The sequence below is a fragment of the Lampetra fluviatilis genome, chromosome 2 (assembly GCF_964198595.1).
Source record: "Lampetra fluviatilis chromosome 2, kcLamFluv1.1, whole genome shotgun sequence".
Classification (NCBI taxonomy): Eukaryota; Metazoa; Chordata; class Hyperoartia; order Petromyzontiformes; family Petromyzontidae; genus Lampetra; species Lampetra fluviatilis.
The window spans coordinates 10,283,098-10,297,051 of record NC_136276.1 but is presented as its reverse complement, the minus strand read 5'-3'; the positions used below and the strand labels follow the sequence as shown (position 1 = coordinate 10,297,051).

Below are 13,954 nucleotides of genomic sequence, written 5' to 3'. Positions count from 1 at the left end.
ACATGGCATATTTTTAAAAGTAATTTGTCCATGTCAAATTTCGTTGCTGGAATGTTTATACTTTTTTGAATAACGATTATGTTTGTGCACTGTTTTCAATTTCTTCTGTAACACAGTTATTTTTTCAAGGATTTCTAATCGGTTATTTTGGCTCCGATTTTCTATTCGCTTCATTGTTGTGCTTATTTTTTTTTAATGTTATTTCTTTGTTCATGTTGGTGACCCAGGTTACACTTGCAAATGAGAATCCTCCTGATCTCTTGGCTTGTCGCATGGGTTAAACAACTTTAACTTGAACCGAGCGGCGGGGTTCAGCGAAGCTTGGGTCGTCATGGTGATAATGTATCTCAGTACGCCTTTTGGTGTCATCTGGTCCAACACCAATGTAAGACTAGGCTCTAAGAAAAGCTGTTTCGGGTGTGGACCAATTAACTTCAAGGACAGTGCATATTATTATCATTATCAGAGTTGTATATTTTAGTTTGCATTTTGACTGCTTGTGTTGTGGTTATTGCAAACATGATGCCTTGTATAAAGGTGTCAGTTTTGTACCAGTTTAAAGGGTATAAACCTACTACAATGTATCTCAGATCGTGCTGGTCATGTATCTCTCACTCGTGCGCTGTGTGTTCGCATTCATGGTTACAAGGTGCTGTATGATGTGAGGGGCTTCCTGGAGAAAAACAGAGACACATTCCGAGACGACCTCCTTAACGTCTTGCGGGAGAGTGGGTGAGAGTCCCTCCCAGCCAAACACGTGTCTCCCTCCTCCCTCGCCCTGTCCTCCCCTTTCTTACCTGTCTTCTAGCCCATTAGGGTGGCCGCCACCTCACTGCCTTTAACTGCCAGTGTGAGTTTCATCAGCTGTAACGTTCAAAATTCCACGAACCGTGCAGAAAGGAGTCTGCTATTATAGTGGTGATTAAAATAATTATATTTTCAGAAACGGTTCACTACCATAAGCTTGAACAGATCTTTTATTCTGAACGGGCATGCCTGGGCATTAAATTGTTTTGTACTTTTGTTAAGCGTTAACCCTAACTGATATCTTTTCATTTAAACCATCGATGTAAATTAATGTATGGAAATAAAGACAGTACAATCATTACAAGTGCACAATTGAAAGTAATCTTGATGTTGTCAATTGTTTAAGTGCGTTTGGAAGTGAAGTCTGTATCAGCAAGGAAACAAAGTAATTTGATTGCGTTGGCTGCACGATGAAGTCATGAGTACAGTAGGTGATTACGTGAACCGTGCGTTTTTGCTCTTAATCTCCCCCCAAGGAAATAATAACACAGAAAAAACAAACAGGTTTGGGTTTAAATTTGCCCGGCGGCCAGGCTGGCAGTGTGCGACGCCTCACTCTGCACCGCCTTTTTGTGCAGAATCGACTTCATCTACGACCTGTTTGAGCGCGTGAGCGGCGGGGGAGGCGAGGAGACCCTGAAGGCGGGAGCCAAGCAGCGCCGGCCGACCGTCAGTTCCCAGTTCAAGGTGATGTCCACGGCCCTTTTGCGTGCTGAACTTTGGGCCTTGCGAGCGCCGTCCGAATACGAGTTTTTACAGCGTTTCATTGCAGCGGTGAAACCAAGCGTGGAGAGGCTACAGCCCTCCGATTAGCACGGTTGGCGACATACGGTGCAAAAGAAGTTCTACATACACACACACACACAGCCTGCGGCTTCATTTTACATGACCATTAACGACATGAGGCCCATTAGAAACAGATCACAAACAATATTTATCCATCACTGCGAGCATATTGGCCACACGAATCAGTACCACTGTGTTTCTAATTTTATTGCGTTCAGTCGCTTCTGTTACTGCAAGGACCTAACTGAGAGTGTGTGTTAATGCGTGGACTGCAAACAGTAATTCAAATTCTAATTCCGACTCTTTCTGGTCTAAGCGTAGTAAGTTTTAATTTTGCCTCAATGTACATCTGGCCTTGGGGACACTGTGGTTAAAGCTCTTGACTCACAATCATAAGGTTGCAGGTTTATAACCCACTTGCGGCTCGACTTGGCAAACTTTCCCTCAGGGGTAGATGAGGAGCACATAGTGAGCGAGCCATCGACATTGATTGCCATGATGCCACTGAAAACACAATTGGTATGGAAATGAGGAAAGACCAACTCAGAGTTAATTCTTTAGTGAGTGCAACTGCTTGAATAAGACATGATTACTTTGGTTTAAGAACATCAGTGGTAAAAACACTTTGTAGAGCTGCGCTTTTTAATTAAACAGTCAGTGACACACACACACAATTGGATAATTGATTTCCCAACTTGCCTCTATAATCTGGGTGACATCATTGTCAGGTCATTATTTTGAAACGACGGCTCAGGATTGCTTGCTCACAGCAGTAGCTTAGGAAGTCTCTATGCGGGCCTGCATGGTTTATTGCCACTGCAAGTGTGAAATGGAGTATCTGTTCTCGTGCTCATGCTTTGTGTGCGTTCGCCCCGGACTGCGCATGATCTCTTCTCCAGGACTCTCTGCACTCGCTGATGGCGAGCCTGAGTACTTCCAACCCATTCTTTGTGCGTTGCATAAAGCCCAACATGGAGAAGGTGAGACCCTACGGCAGGCTGTGCCTTTTCGCAGAGGCTGGCATCTCTTGAATGTCCAGTAAAACCTTAATATGTGATCCTTATGGTGGTACCCCGGGGTACCAAATAATACAAAATGGCCGAGGCAATTAAATATTTTATTTCTGTACTTAACTCCGCGACTGGGATACCAATCAATCCGACATCAGTGCTACTCCGCGATGTCGAAACGCCAAACATTATAGCATAAAAAAATCCGTTATCGAAAAATTCAACTTTGAATAGTTCATCGTGTACAGCTCGTCGAGATGAGTCGATTGCCGCATCGCCGACCATCAACAGGCTAAAAATGACTGCATCACGGACATTATGCGAGAACCGGGGTACTATGGAACCCTGGGGTGCCGCCATAAGGTTCATATAGGGGACCGCAAAGCTTTGTGGGGGGAATTTGATAGCGGCTGACCACGTGGCTGCACTCTCCTCCTTGTCTGTGTTGCTCTCTCTCTTCGCACAGTATTCAGTATTCGCTCTCTCTCTTCCCCCCCCCCCCCCCCCCCATTTAATATGAGATACTGTATCGACAGGATCTTTCCATGTGCAGTCTTGGTTTGATCTGTGGGGGGGGGGAATATGACCATTTAAAAGTCATGTAAAATAATAATGTAATTTTTCCTCACAGGTCCATGTTATGGTAGTTTCATTTGAGTATGCCAAATATGAAAATCTGAAGGAAGTTATGAATGTAACAAAACTGTTTTTGTAAGAGTTTCCATACAATTTTAAGCACAACCAATTTCAACTCATGGTGGACCTTTTCCGAACTGACATCGGTGAAAAATGACACCGGTGAAACCCGAGTCTTGAATTAATCTCTTTTAAGCCAACCGCAAGAAATTGCTACACAGACTTGATGTAATGAAAGGCAGCTTCCCATTTATAGATAATTAAAAAAATAACATGTGATCACTGCATGGGCTCATTACGCACTTGTTCGCCCACAAGTGCGCAATGCCAAGAACCCAGCGTGGTGCTGATCGCATCACACGAGGTCAGAGCCAGCCTTCCCGCAAGGGACCCTCTGGTCAAAATGTGTTCATGTCTTTTATTGTGGACTGTGCTGCATAGGTTTTGTTTATTCGCGGTTGCACCGCACGGCTCTCAGCTGCGTTTTCGGGTTGTACCGATTATTGTCCGGCGCGATTTCCCACGTTTCACTCCACATGCTCGGAACATCTTCAGGTGCTGCATATTCAATTCCTGCAAAGCACGTGTGCAATAACCGAATCGCGCGGGAACGAGTGATGTGGGCTCTCTTGGCGAAATAGCACAGGTTGCTTAGGTTGCGCCGTGCACCTGTGATCCAGCGTTGTGGAGGCCGAGGGCTTGGTGGGTCACACATGTTGTGAAACTCTTTTCTTGTGGGCGTCGAGGTGCCATACTCTGACTTTTTAGAAGAAGGCAGTTGAGCAAAAGTGTGGACTCCACCTTTTCCGTCTTTATGGGATAGAGTGTTGTCCCCTCGCATGCGTCGGTTTTCTCTGAGTGCTCCGGTTTCCTCCCACATGTAAACACTCGTGAATTGGCTGTACACATCTAAATATATAGGGGACCACAAAGTTTGCCAATTGTTGGCTCTTGCTCATCACCTGGCTGCGGCCTTTCCCACCTGTCTGTGGTTCCTTATGCTTCCAAGTCGTCCTATCTCTTCCAGAGTGAGCGAATGCTGTGTGGCACGTTACTGGCTGGAATTATTATTGCACCCTAGGTTTTGTGGTTTACATGAATCCGCACTCTCAGACTGCACCCTCTCGCCCCTCCTAGCCCCACGGCTCCGTTTGCCAGTGCACAGCTTTGCCGCGCTGCTATAAAGTCGCGGCGCGAGTTATTTGCGAGCACTCGCTTGTAAACATGAGCGTGACGGTCAGCGCCGTGCATCCTCTCGACCCGATGCTACAGGGCAGGAGTTGCGCTGACTGCTGTGTCCGTTCTCGAGTTATGTGAGTGAAACAGAAGCCAGTAATTGTTCTTGAATACTGCCAGCAGGTATCTGACTGAAGCTACGTGAACGTTTTTAGCCGCATTAATTTTGTGCCGCATTGTGATCTGCTGCAACATTTTAACCGCGGTTGTACTGTAAAGCTCTCTGCTATGTTCTGGGGTTGTGCCTCGTGCTATTCGGTTTGATGTCCGACGTTTTGCTCCACGTGCTGGTAGCTTCTTCAGCTACTTCTCCAGTTTCTGAATTCCATTCCTCAAGAAGCCCCTAGCATGTGGAGCAAAACGACGAACAACATGCCATAACAAACACGGTATAACCTGGAGAAAAAAAAATATGCGGTATATCCTGAACGAGCTATTGAGATTTGCCAAGTATATGTGGTGCGTTCTAATTATATGGCACGTAAGATGGTTCTTTTGTGCGTTATGTCTTAGCCAGTCTAATGTAGGTCACGTCACAGAACAAGCTGTGTGACACATTGTGTGTTTTGAGTCATTACAAAAACAGAAAGTACTGTGAGATGTTACCGATGAGTCACCTGGCTGCTGACTGTGGAAATGGCTGCCGGGCAGGGTGTGGGTGATCTATTCCAAAAGTCCCGGTAGAAATGACTCTCTTTATATTCATTCATTCATCATGGCTGTTTTCTGTCTCATGATCAGTGTTGTAACTGCAGCATTCATTTGATGTTATTCAATGTTCACAGTGCTGCTCTTACATTTAGTAACATGAACTAAGTATGTTAAATGCAACACGCAGTGTTTCTATTGTATTTGTATATTGCATTCATTGTAATTGAATTCGATTCATTTAATTCCGTTGCATTTATTGTAACTGCATGCCACTTAATTATTTTGTGACAATGCAACTTTCTTAGTTTTTTAAGTAAGTGTTCAACCAAATACTAAAATTATACGGTTGCTCTTTTTGTTGAACTAAATGCAGTTTTTTTCGAAGAAAATACTTTCGTTTCATAGGTGGCACTTCCGAGAGCCATAATTAACGTTGTTACCTTATTTATTTGGGATCACTGTAAATAACATTACCTTGTAGCTGTTGCTACCAAGGCAACCAAATAACAACAAACATTTCTGTGCGCAATCTTTTATCTCACCACCGCCGTTGCCGCCTGCAGCTGGCCCAGCGGTTTGAGCACGTGGTGGTGCTGAACCAGCTGCGCTACTCGGGCATGCTGGAGACCGTACGCATTCGCCGCGCCGGCTACCCAGTGCGCCGACCCTTCCAAGATTTCTACAGCAGGTACCGGCGCAAAAACCACGACGGCGCTACCGGCCTGACACCGCGCCAGTTCCACGCCGACATCGCACAGACACGGCAACAAAAACACGACACCGAGAAAATCTCCGACACGTTGAGACTCGGCCTGCATCAAGTGGACGCAGCACTGACACCATTGCCGGAACTGCACCAATGCAGTACCTGACACGACATGGACGATACCCGCTCGCTCGCCGGCAAAATCGTCGACGACAGCACAGTAACTCCATTGCCGACGCCGCACTCACGCCACGTTGACCCCGAGCTGGCACCGCACCAACAAAATCGTCAACACCGCTGCCAGTTATGTCACTAATATTTCAAGGATGAAATCTCTTAACACCGCACCCAGCGGTGCACCAACATTGCATTGACAAGGTGTGAGGCACCACAACCAACACTATGCAAACACGATCTCCGGCACCACCATCGCCACCATCGTCATCGCACCCCCATGCTGCGCCCGCACACAGTAGTGTCGTGCAAAACCGCGCCTCTCTGCCTCCGTTGCCACTTCCCACTCTCCTGGCACCTTCGCCGCCGCAGGTACAAGGTGCTGCTTGGGAACCGCGAGGTGCCCGACGACCCCAAGGGCAAGTGCATCGCACTCCTCCGCGTGTACGACGCGAAGAATGCTGCCTGGCAGCTCGGGAAAACCAAGGTGCGTGAGACGAGAGATGCTGCGCTGATTGACGATTTTTTCTGTTTTTTTTTTCAAGGGCATCAATTTAACTGGAAGCACATCCTGTGACGAGCTGCTTTGCCGCAATTTTTTGCTTCGCCGAGATCATTAATGTATTATTCATTATTCCATAGAGACGTAGAGGATTTTATGAAACTTTATTCATGGAACATTGAAAACCACAATGCTAAGCCTGTGTAATGTATGCGTGAGTGAGATATTGAGACTGCACGAAGTTCGGCGGCATTGGGGCTCCTGTTCTTGCGTTGAAACGGTAGGGGGCGCTATTTCTGTCACCTATGGTTTATCAATGCAATGCAGGTACCGTGCAATGCAATCTGGCTGAATTTATTGCACCGTAGTGTCTTAAAACGACCGCATATGCAGACGCTGTAGAGAAACAGTGGGCGCGTTCATTGCGTGAGGGGAGAGGCAGTAAGTCATAGGCAAACAAAACAAGAAGGTCTTGAACGTGGACTTGATTCGTCGCAAAGTGTTTGACAGCACGGACGACTGGAGAGTTCCAGACGCTGGGGGCAGCAGAGGAGAATGAGTGATCTCCCACTGAGCGAAGATTGACGGGGAGCTTCAACTGCAGGCGTTGGTTGCTGGGGCAAGAGAGTTGCATGAAAGACAGAAGAGTGAGATGAGAGCGGACGAGTATAATAGCGCATGGATGCGAGTACTAGGGCGATGCGAGGGATAGGAAGGAGAGTGCGTGAAAGGGAGTAGACAGAGATGAGAGGGGAGTAGTACGCAGGGGCGTATCCATGGAAGATCTTGAAGACGGTGCCAGCATGAAATACGTCTGGGATTTGGATTGGGAGCCAACGGAGCGAGCGCAGCGCTGGGGTGACGTGATCTCGATTACGGGGGCGGGGGCGGAGGATTTTGGGATTCTGCTATCGTGGTGCGCGGGGTGACACACGCGAGCCCGTGCGTGTGTCGTCTCGCCAGGTGTTCCTACGCGACACGCTGGAGCAGAACCTGGAGAAGCTGCGCGACACCGAGCTGCACAAATCCGCCACTCTCATCCGCGCGCATGTGCTCGCCTACCTTGCAAGGTCAGCAGATTGTAGGTCAAAGGGCAGGGGCCAGCAGTGGATGGAAGTGCCAGGCTGCATGTGAACATGTTTGCACTGCCTTTCCTGTTGCTTGTCTGCTGCCTCCACTGTGCAGGTGAATCTCGGTTGTGACGTGCGGCACTCCGAAGCGTTTCCCATGTTTAACCGCCCATTGTTCGCCACGATGTGCGATATTGCTCTCCACGTGCTGGGATCTCCGTCCAGAGGAGGTCTATCGAATTCAAATGAATTCTGAATGTAAATAATTCCTTGGAGCATTCATATGCTGTATTAATGTGATACAGATCAGCAGCAAATGTAAAATGTCACAGCGTTTATGCCCCGCATTTATCACTATTTAGTGGATGTTACATATCCATATGCAGTGCATTGTGGTTATGATTACTTCCTCGATACAAATAGACTTTTAAAATCACCTTTTGTATATTTACTTTTAAGAATGAATGATTATCCGCATCCCTAACAAGTCATTCAGCTCCCAAATGTCAAATAAAGAACTTTAAACGCGCACATTTCAGCGCAACGCAATAACGTCATGTGCGGGCATTGTTTGTGTACCGTATACGAGCGTGTGCATTACATGTGCTTGGCGTGTGCAAGCGCGTGTGTGTATATATATGTGCATCGTGTACATCTGAGTGTACACATGATGTCCATGCGGTCATGTGAGCGTGTAATGTGTAATGTGCATGCGCATAGTTGCGCGTGCATTGTGAATCTCTATATCATGTGAGGTGCGCCACAGTGTCGAAATGTTAACTACCTCGCCTGGTATACAGGAGTTCGTGGGATCGATCCCGACCCTGACGCCTGTTATATATTTGGAGTTTCCATGTTCTCCCCGTGGTCACGTGGTGCTCCGGTTTTTGCCTCCACATTTAGAAACATGCGTTTAGAGCAGTCGTTCTTAACCTTTACTGCAGCCTTGCACCCCTTTGATTTTCAATCGTTAAAACATTTATAATGTTAATAAATGCATAGGTTTGATTAAACAAAGTAGTTGTATTTACGTGCCTGTGCTTAATTTGTGTATCGACGATTTACTTTCTAAAAAAGTCTGGCATGTCTCACACCCCAAGAAAGGGCATCTCGCACCCCTAGGGGGTGCATGCACTCCAAGTTAAGAAGCACTAGTTTAGAGTATTTGGCTGCTATACATATCCACACAATACGCCACTTTGTTGAGCTATAATTTGTGGCCAGGTTGCTTTTGAAAAAGAGCTAAATAGCTCAGTGGGCCTTACCTGGTAAAAAAAAATAAAATGTTTACAGTGTAATGTGCGTGTGTCGTGTGTGCGCGCGTGCCGTGGAGCAGGAAGCGTTTCCGCCGGCTGCGTGCGTGCGCCGTGGCCGTGCAGGCGTGGTTCCGCTGCCGCTCGTGCCAGCGCCGCTTCTCCAGGCTGCGGACGAGCGCCATCACGCTGCAGAAGCACCGGCGCAGCGCGCTGGCCCGCCGCCTCTACCGTGCTCTGCTGGAGGAGAAGCGTAGGCGCGAGGAGGAGGAGCGCAGGAGGAGGGAGGAGGAGCTGAGGAGGATGGAGGAGGAGCAGTAAGGATTCGCACCGCTCGGATGTTGGGGGTTCGAATCTGGGTTTTCAGCTGCCAGGTTCTGTTGAGCAGATGGTCTTGGCGTGGTCACAAAATTACTGAATGAAAGAAAAAAAAAGCATCCCATTAAGTATGGTTTTGTACTTCATTTGGTTAAATTCCAGCTCTCAAAAATAAAACGTGGGATTTACTTTCTCGTGCTGAAGATGACTTGTTGTGGCAGAGGTATTTAGAGAGGGCCACACTCTCCAACTGTGTGAGCCATTCCCCAACGAGGGGCTGCACTGCTTTGCGAGAGATCCAAATGTAGTATTCAACTCGCTACATGACACCTCCAGGGATAAAAATGGAGAAAAAGAAAACACGTGAGAAAGGGGGCTCATCGATACAATTAAAGACGTTTTTTTAAATTGCTTGGCTCATGAAATACAGTATGCGTCACAATTTCACATTGTCTAAAAATATTTGTCACTTGCAGGCGAAAACTAGAAGCAGAGCTGGCTCAGAAGGTATTTATCCACGTGACCTATTCGCACCTTTTCCATAAAAAAATAAACACACTAAAGCCTTTGCAGCGCATGACACAACTCACAGCTGGTGTGGAATTTCCCAGTTCGTGTGCCAAAGTAATGCGGCTTCATGCTTACGTCTTCAGCAGGAGGAAGAGGAAATGCGGAAGAAAGCCACGATGGACGCAGCCGCTGGCGCGACCGATGGCGAAAACCCAACAACTGCGGGGTCGGACCCGATGCAGGAGACGGAGCAGCTGCTGGTGATCCAGCGGCTGGAGCGCGAGATCGACGAGCTCCGGCAGCTGCAGCTGGCGGCAGCTGACACCGCCGCCCCGGCCAAGGACCCGCTCGCCCGGCCATCGCCCACGGAACTGGGCTCCGAGGCGGAGGGCGAGTGGCTGGCTCGTGAGCAGGCAATCCGCCGGCTGGAGCAGGAGGCCGCGTGCGCCGCCCAAGACTTCCTCGAGTCGCTCGACTTCGGCGAGGGCTACGACAGCGAGGGCGGTGCCCTCAGCCGGAGCAGCGGCGGCTCGCTGGAGGGGCCGCCGAGGCCTGAGAGTGGGGGCAAGGCGCCCGAAGAGGAGGACGACGAGGGCTTCGTCGGCGGCGGCGCCGAAGAGCACCGCAGGGGCTCGTCGCGACCGGGCAGCCGCGGCACGGGCGCCGGCAGTGCCGTCGGGGAGCTCGGCGAAGGGGGCGAAGGCACCAGCGGCGAGGGGGTCGTGGGCAGCAAGGGCTCGTACGACCAGCGCACGAGCGGAATACACACGAGCGACGAGTCGTTCGAGGAGGACCAGCTGGCGGGCAGGACGGCGTCCGACGCCGCCGTGGCCGAGGCGCAGGAGGAGCCTGTGTATGACGCCCCGCTGCTCGAGGAGTTTGACCTGGAGGGCGAGGACACGGCCTCCGTCACCGGCACCGAGACGGTCAGGATGCGACGCACCAGCCGGCAGCCGCTGTCCCCCGAGCGCGAGTTCCGCTACTCCGTAAACACGTACAACGGCTCGGCCTACCCCTACGGCTCGCTGGACGGGCCCCAGTTGTCGGTGAGCACACACGCCGCCACGTTCTGCTCCTTCGATGACACTGCGTTCCGTGCGATGGTCGTGTGAGCACGGATGTGGTCTTGTTTTTGTTGTTGTGGTCAGGTGGGAGAGAGCGATGAAGATTTCGACCGAGGGTTTGATGAGGAGGATCTGGCATCCCGTCGGGAAACCATCTACAGCTCCCTGGGCACGCCTTACTTCCATAGCTACCTCCACATCAAAGGTGGGCTGCGAGACCAGCTGACGAACATTGCTAGGATTTCCAAAGATATACAAACAAAAATGCACCTCACTCAAAGAACATTTGCTTATTTCCACTCCCTCCCATGATACCCCTTGTGATGAGCATGTGATTTTCCGCATGTGTCTGTGTGTGTGGTGCAGCGGTTAGCGCGCTGCGCTATGAATCCAGCCACCCGAGTTTGTTCCCACTCACGATCCATAAGTTGAAAATATTTGAACTGGTCATAGGTCTTCCCTAGGTCGACTCAGCCTCACATGAGTACCTGGTGCTGTGTGTGAACATCACCACTCGGCAGACAAAGGCGGCTGGGTGCGGTGTTGACCAACCACCTCCTCGTGTGCTGTGCCGGCCTTCATAGGTGCTCGATAACAGCACTTGCCCCAAAAGCCTGTTAAGGCTATGCATGCATGTACTGTACGTTGAACGTCTTTCGCACCCTACGTAGCCAACCGTGCTAATCGGATTATGGGGGATCTTTGTCTTTGCACGTGCGTGCGCTGCCACCCTGCAGTGGGCATGATGAACATGTGGAAGCGGCGCTGGTGCGTGCTCAAGGACGACACCTTCATGTGGTTCCGCGCCAAGCAGGAGGCCCTCAAGGCCGGCTGGCTCCACAAGAAGGGCGGCGGCACCTCCACGCTGTCGCGCCGGAACTGGAAGCGCCGCTGGTTCGTGCTGCGCGACGCCAAGCTCATGTACTTCGAGAGCGACAGCGAGGAGAAGCTCAAGGGCGTCCTCAACGTTCGCTCGGCCAGGTGAGAACAGCTCGGCCGCGTTTCCACCAGGCGGGGGGGGGGGGGGGCGGCTGATGCTCTGCAAAACATCCACGCTCGTTGGGAGCACGAGGAGAAATGGAACCAAGTTTTTAACAGGCACAGACTCCGACCAGAGCTCCAAACTAAAGTGGAATAAACAAGAAAAAGTATCGAATCGGTGACGTTCTGGGGAAATGACCCCCATAACACAGTGATCCAGAGCCATGGAGAAGGGCCATTTCCTGCAATGTCGTAAATTTTATATAGACGTACTTGTTTATTTTCTCTCTTTTAGAAAGTGTGTTGACCATTGTCCCGAGCTCTTGTTGTTTGTGGCTATGCACCGACGCCAACGAAATAACACGATGTTTTGTCGAGCGAAACAAGTGGAGATGAACAGAAGGAAAGTTCACCCGGGTGTGACGAGTGACTTCGGGCTCATCTCCAACAGCGGCGTAGCTATCGAGTGTGCAGATGGTGCAACTGCACAGGGGGGCCCATGAACCGAAGAGGATGGGAAATTGGGAAATTGGATGGGGGGTGCCATTTCATTCTTTACACCAGAGTCCATGCATACCTCACTACATCACTGCGCTCAAGGCTATGTGAACAAGATTAGTGAGATAGTAATAGGTTTTTACCCTTTCAACTGGTACAAAAACTGACACCTTTATACAAGGCATCATGTTTGCAAATCAAAAAGAAACAACTCTGATGATGATAATGATATGCACTGTTCTTAAAGTTGATTGGTCCACACCCGAGACAGCTTTTCTTAGAGCCTAGTCTCCATTGGTGTTGGACCAGATGACGACAACACTGCTTGTGTTGTGGTTATTGCAAACATGATGCCTTGTATAAAGGTGTCAGTTTTTGTACCAGTTGAAAGGGTAAAAACCTATGACTATATTTTGCCACTGGTAAAGGAGATGTCTCGTAGTGTAAGATTAGTGAGAATCGGAACATTCTGGTTTGTATCGGGTCTGGTGTGGTGAGCGTTGTGACCTCACTTGGCTCACCTGGGCCTCTCATTCCCTCCGCTCACAGCCGCAGTGGACCTGCACATTCTTCACGCCACTTGTGCTCACATTCGTCAACCTGAAATGGGGTGGATTATGTGCATGGGCTCGTTCCTCCCATTGTGTATGAAAGCCTTTGTTCAGGAATAGAACAGCATAGTTTAGCTCAATTTAGTCTTAAGGTCACGACGATTAAGCGATTGTTTTGGTGAGCTTTGCCTCCGATCGAAACTATGTATGCTCCACTTCCACAATGAGCCGGTGGTGCATGATATGAAACCAGTGGCGAGGAGATGTACGTCTCTGACCAAATCGCCCAAAGTAACCCCAATGTCATCCGATGAAAGCCAAGCAGCTTTGAGCCTGGTTAGTGCTCGGATGGGTGACCACCCTGCATAAATCAGGTGTTATAGGCACTGTGGGCAGAAGAGGTGTAAGGTGCATTGCAACCTCTTGTTCTGGTCTGCCCTCTTGCGTCACTGACCGGTATGGTGAATTTAACACGTTGGCTTTCGCGACCAATATCATCCATAATAGAGGTTTTGTTTTGTTTTGGCTTGGCTCTCCAACACACCGGTGTGCTGTACTAGTGACGAATTGGCACGTTCTGTTTACGTGACAACCCTTACTAGTTGGTTGTGTCGGGTGGTGGCGGGTTTTAACGACACATATATTTACGCGATCTAACCCAAAAAAACTTCTATTAATTATGGACGGTATGGTGAAATATGGTTAAAAAAAATACCCCTTGCTGCCTGCACGTCCTGTGGCTGCTGTTGCCCTGGCAGAGAAATTATTGACAACACAGACAAGGAGAACGGCATCAACGTGGTGATGAAAGAACGGACGTACCAGCTCATTGCCGAGTCTCCTGAAGATGCCAGGTGAGACGCCGGAAGCAATGTTGTGAGTGTGTCTGTAAATATGTCACATGACACATGCACACGGTGCCGTACATGTGTTCCTTTGCATGTGGGCTATTTGGTGGGAAGAGAATTACAAGACAAATGCAACCATAGTAAAAAGGTTATCCAATGAGGTGCTGTAATAAAGAAATCAGCTCCCGCGAGTTATATAATGCAGTACTTGTGAGTTTTTTTTTAATAATAAGTGCCAATTATGTAAGTGGAATTGAATAATAAGAGCAAGCTTTGATACACTTACAAACAATGTTTTTTTAATATTTCTCTATTTCGTCTTCACACATATATACATAGTACAAAGACGAAAA

General features: G+C 49.0%; 1 protein-coding gene across 1 annotated transcript in view; it reads left to right on the top strand.

Annotated features, from left to right (window-relative positions):
• Nucleotides 1-13,954, top strand: part of LOC144942147 (unconventional myosin-X-like) — a 77,801-nt gene that overhangs the window by 47,011 nt on the left and 16,836 nt on the right. The window contains exons 17-28 of the mRNA XM_078868911.1: nt 650-732; nt 1,386-1,494; nt 2,493-2,573; nt 5,690-5,814; nt 6,379-6,493; nt 7,472-7,578; nt 8,915-9,148; nt 9,626-9,656; nt 9,803-10,705; nt 10,808-10,928; nt 11,461-11,704; nt 13,512-13,607. Coding sequence (XP_078725037.1) covers nt 650-732; nt 1,386-1,494; nt 2,493-2,573; nt 5,690-5,814; nt 6,379-6,493; nt 7,472-7,578; nt 8,915-9,148; nt 9,626-9,656; nt 9,803-10,705; nt 10,808-10,928; nt 11,461-11,704; nt 13,512-13,607 — 2,249 coding nt within the window. The remainder of the gene's footprint in view (nt 1-649; nt 733-1,385; nt 1,495-2,492; nt 2,574-5,689; nt 5,815-6,378; nt 6,494-7,471; nt 7,579-8,914; nt 9,149-9,625; nt 9,657-9,802; nt 10,706-10,807; nt 10,929-11,460; nt 11,705-13,511; nt 13,608-13,954) is intronic.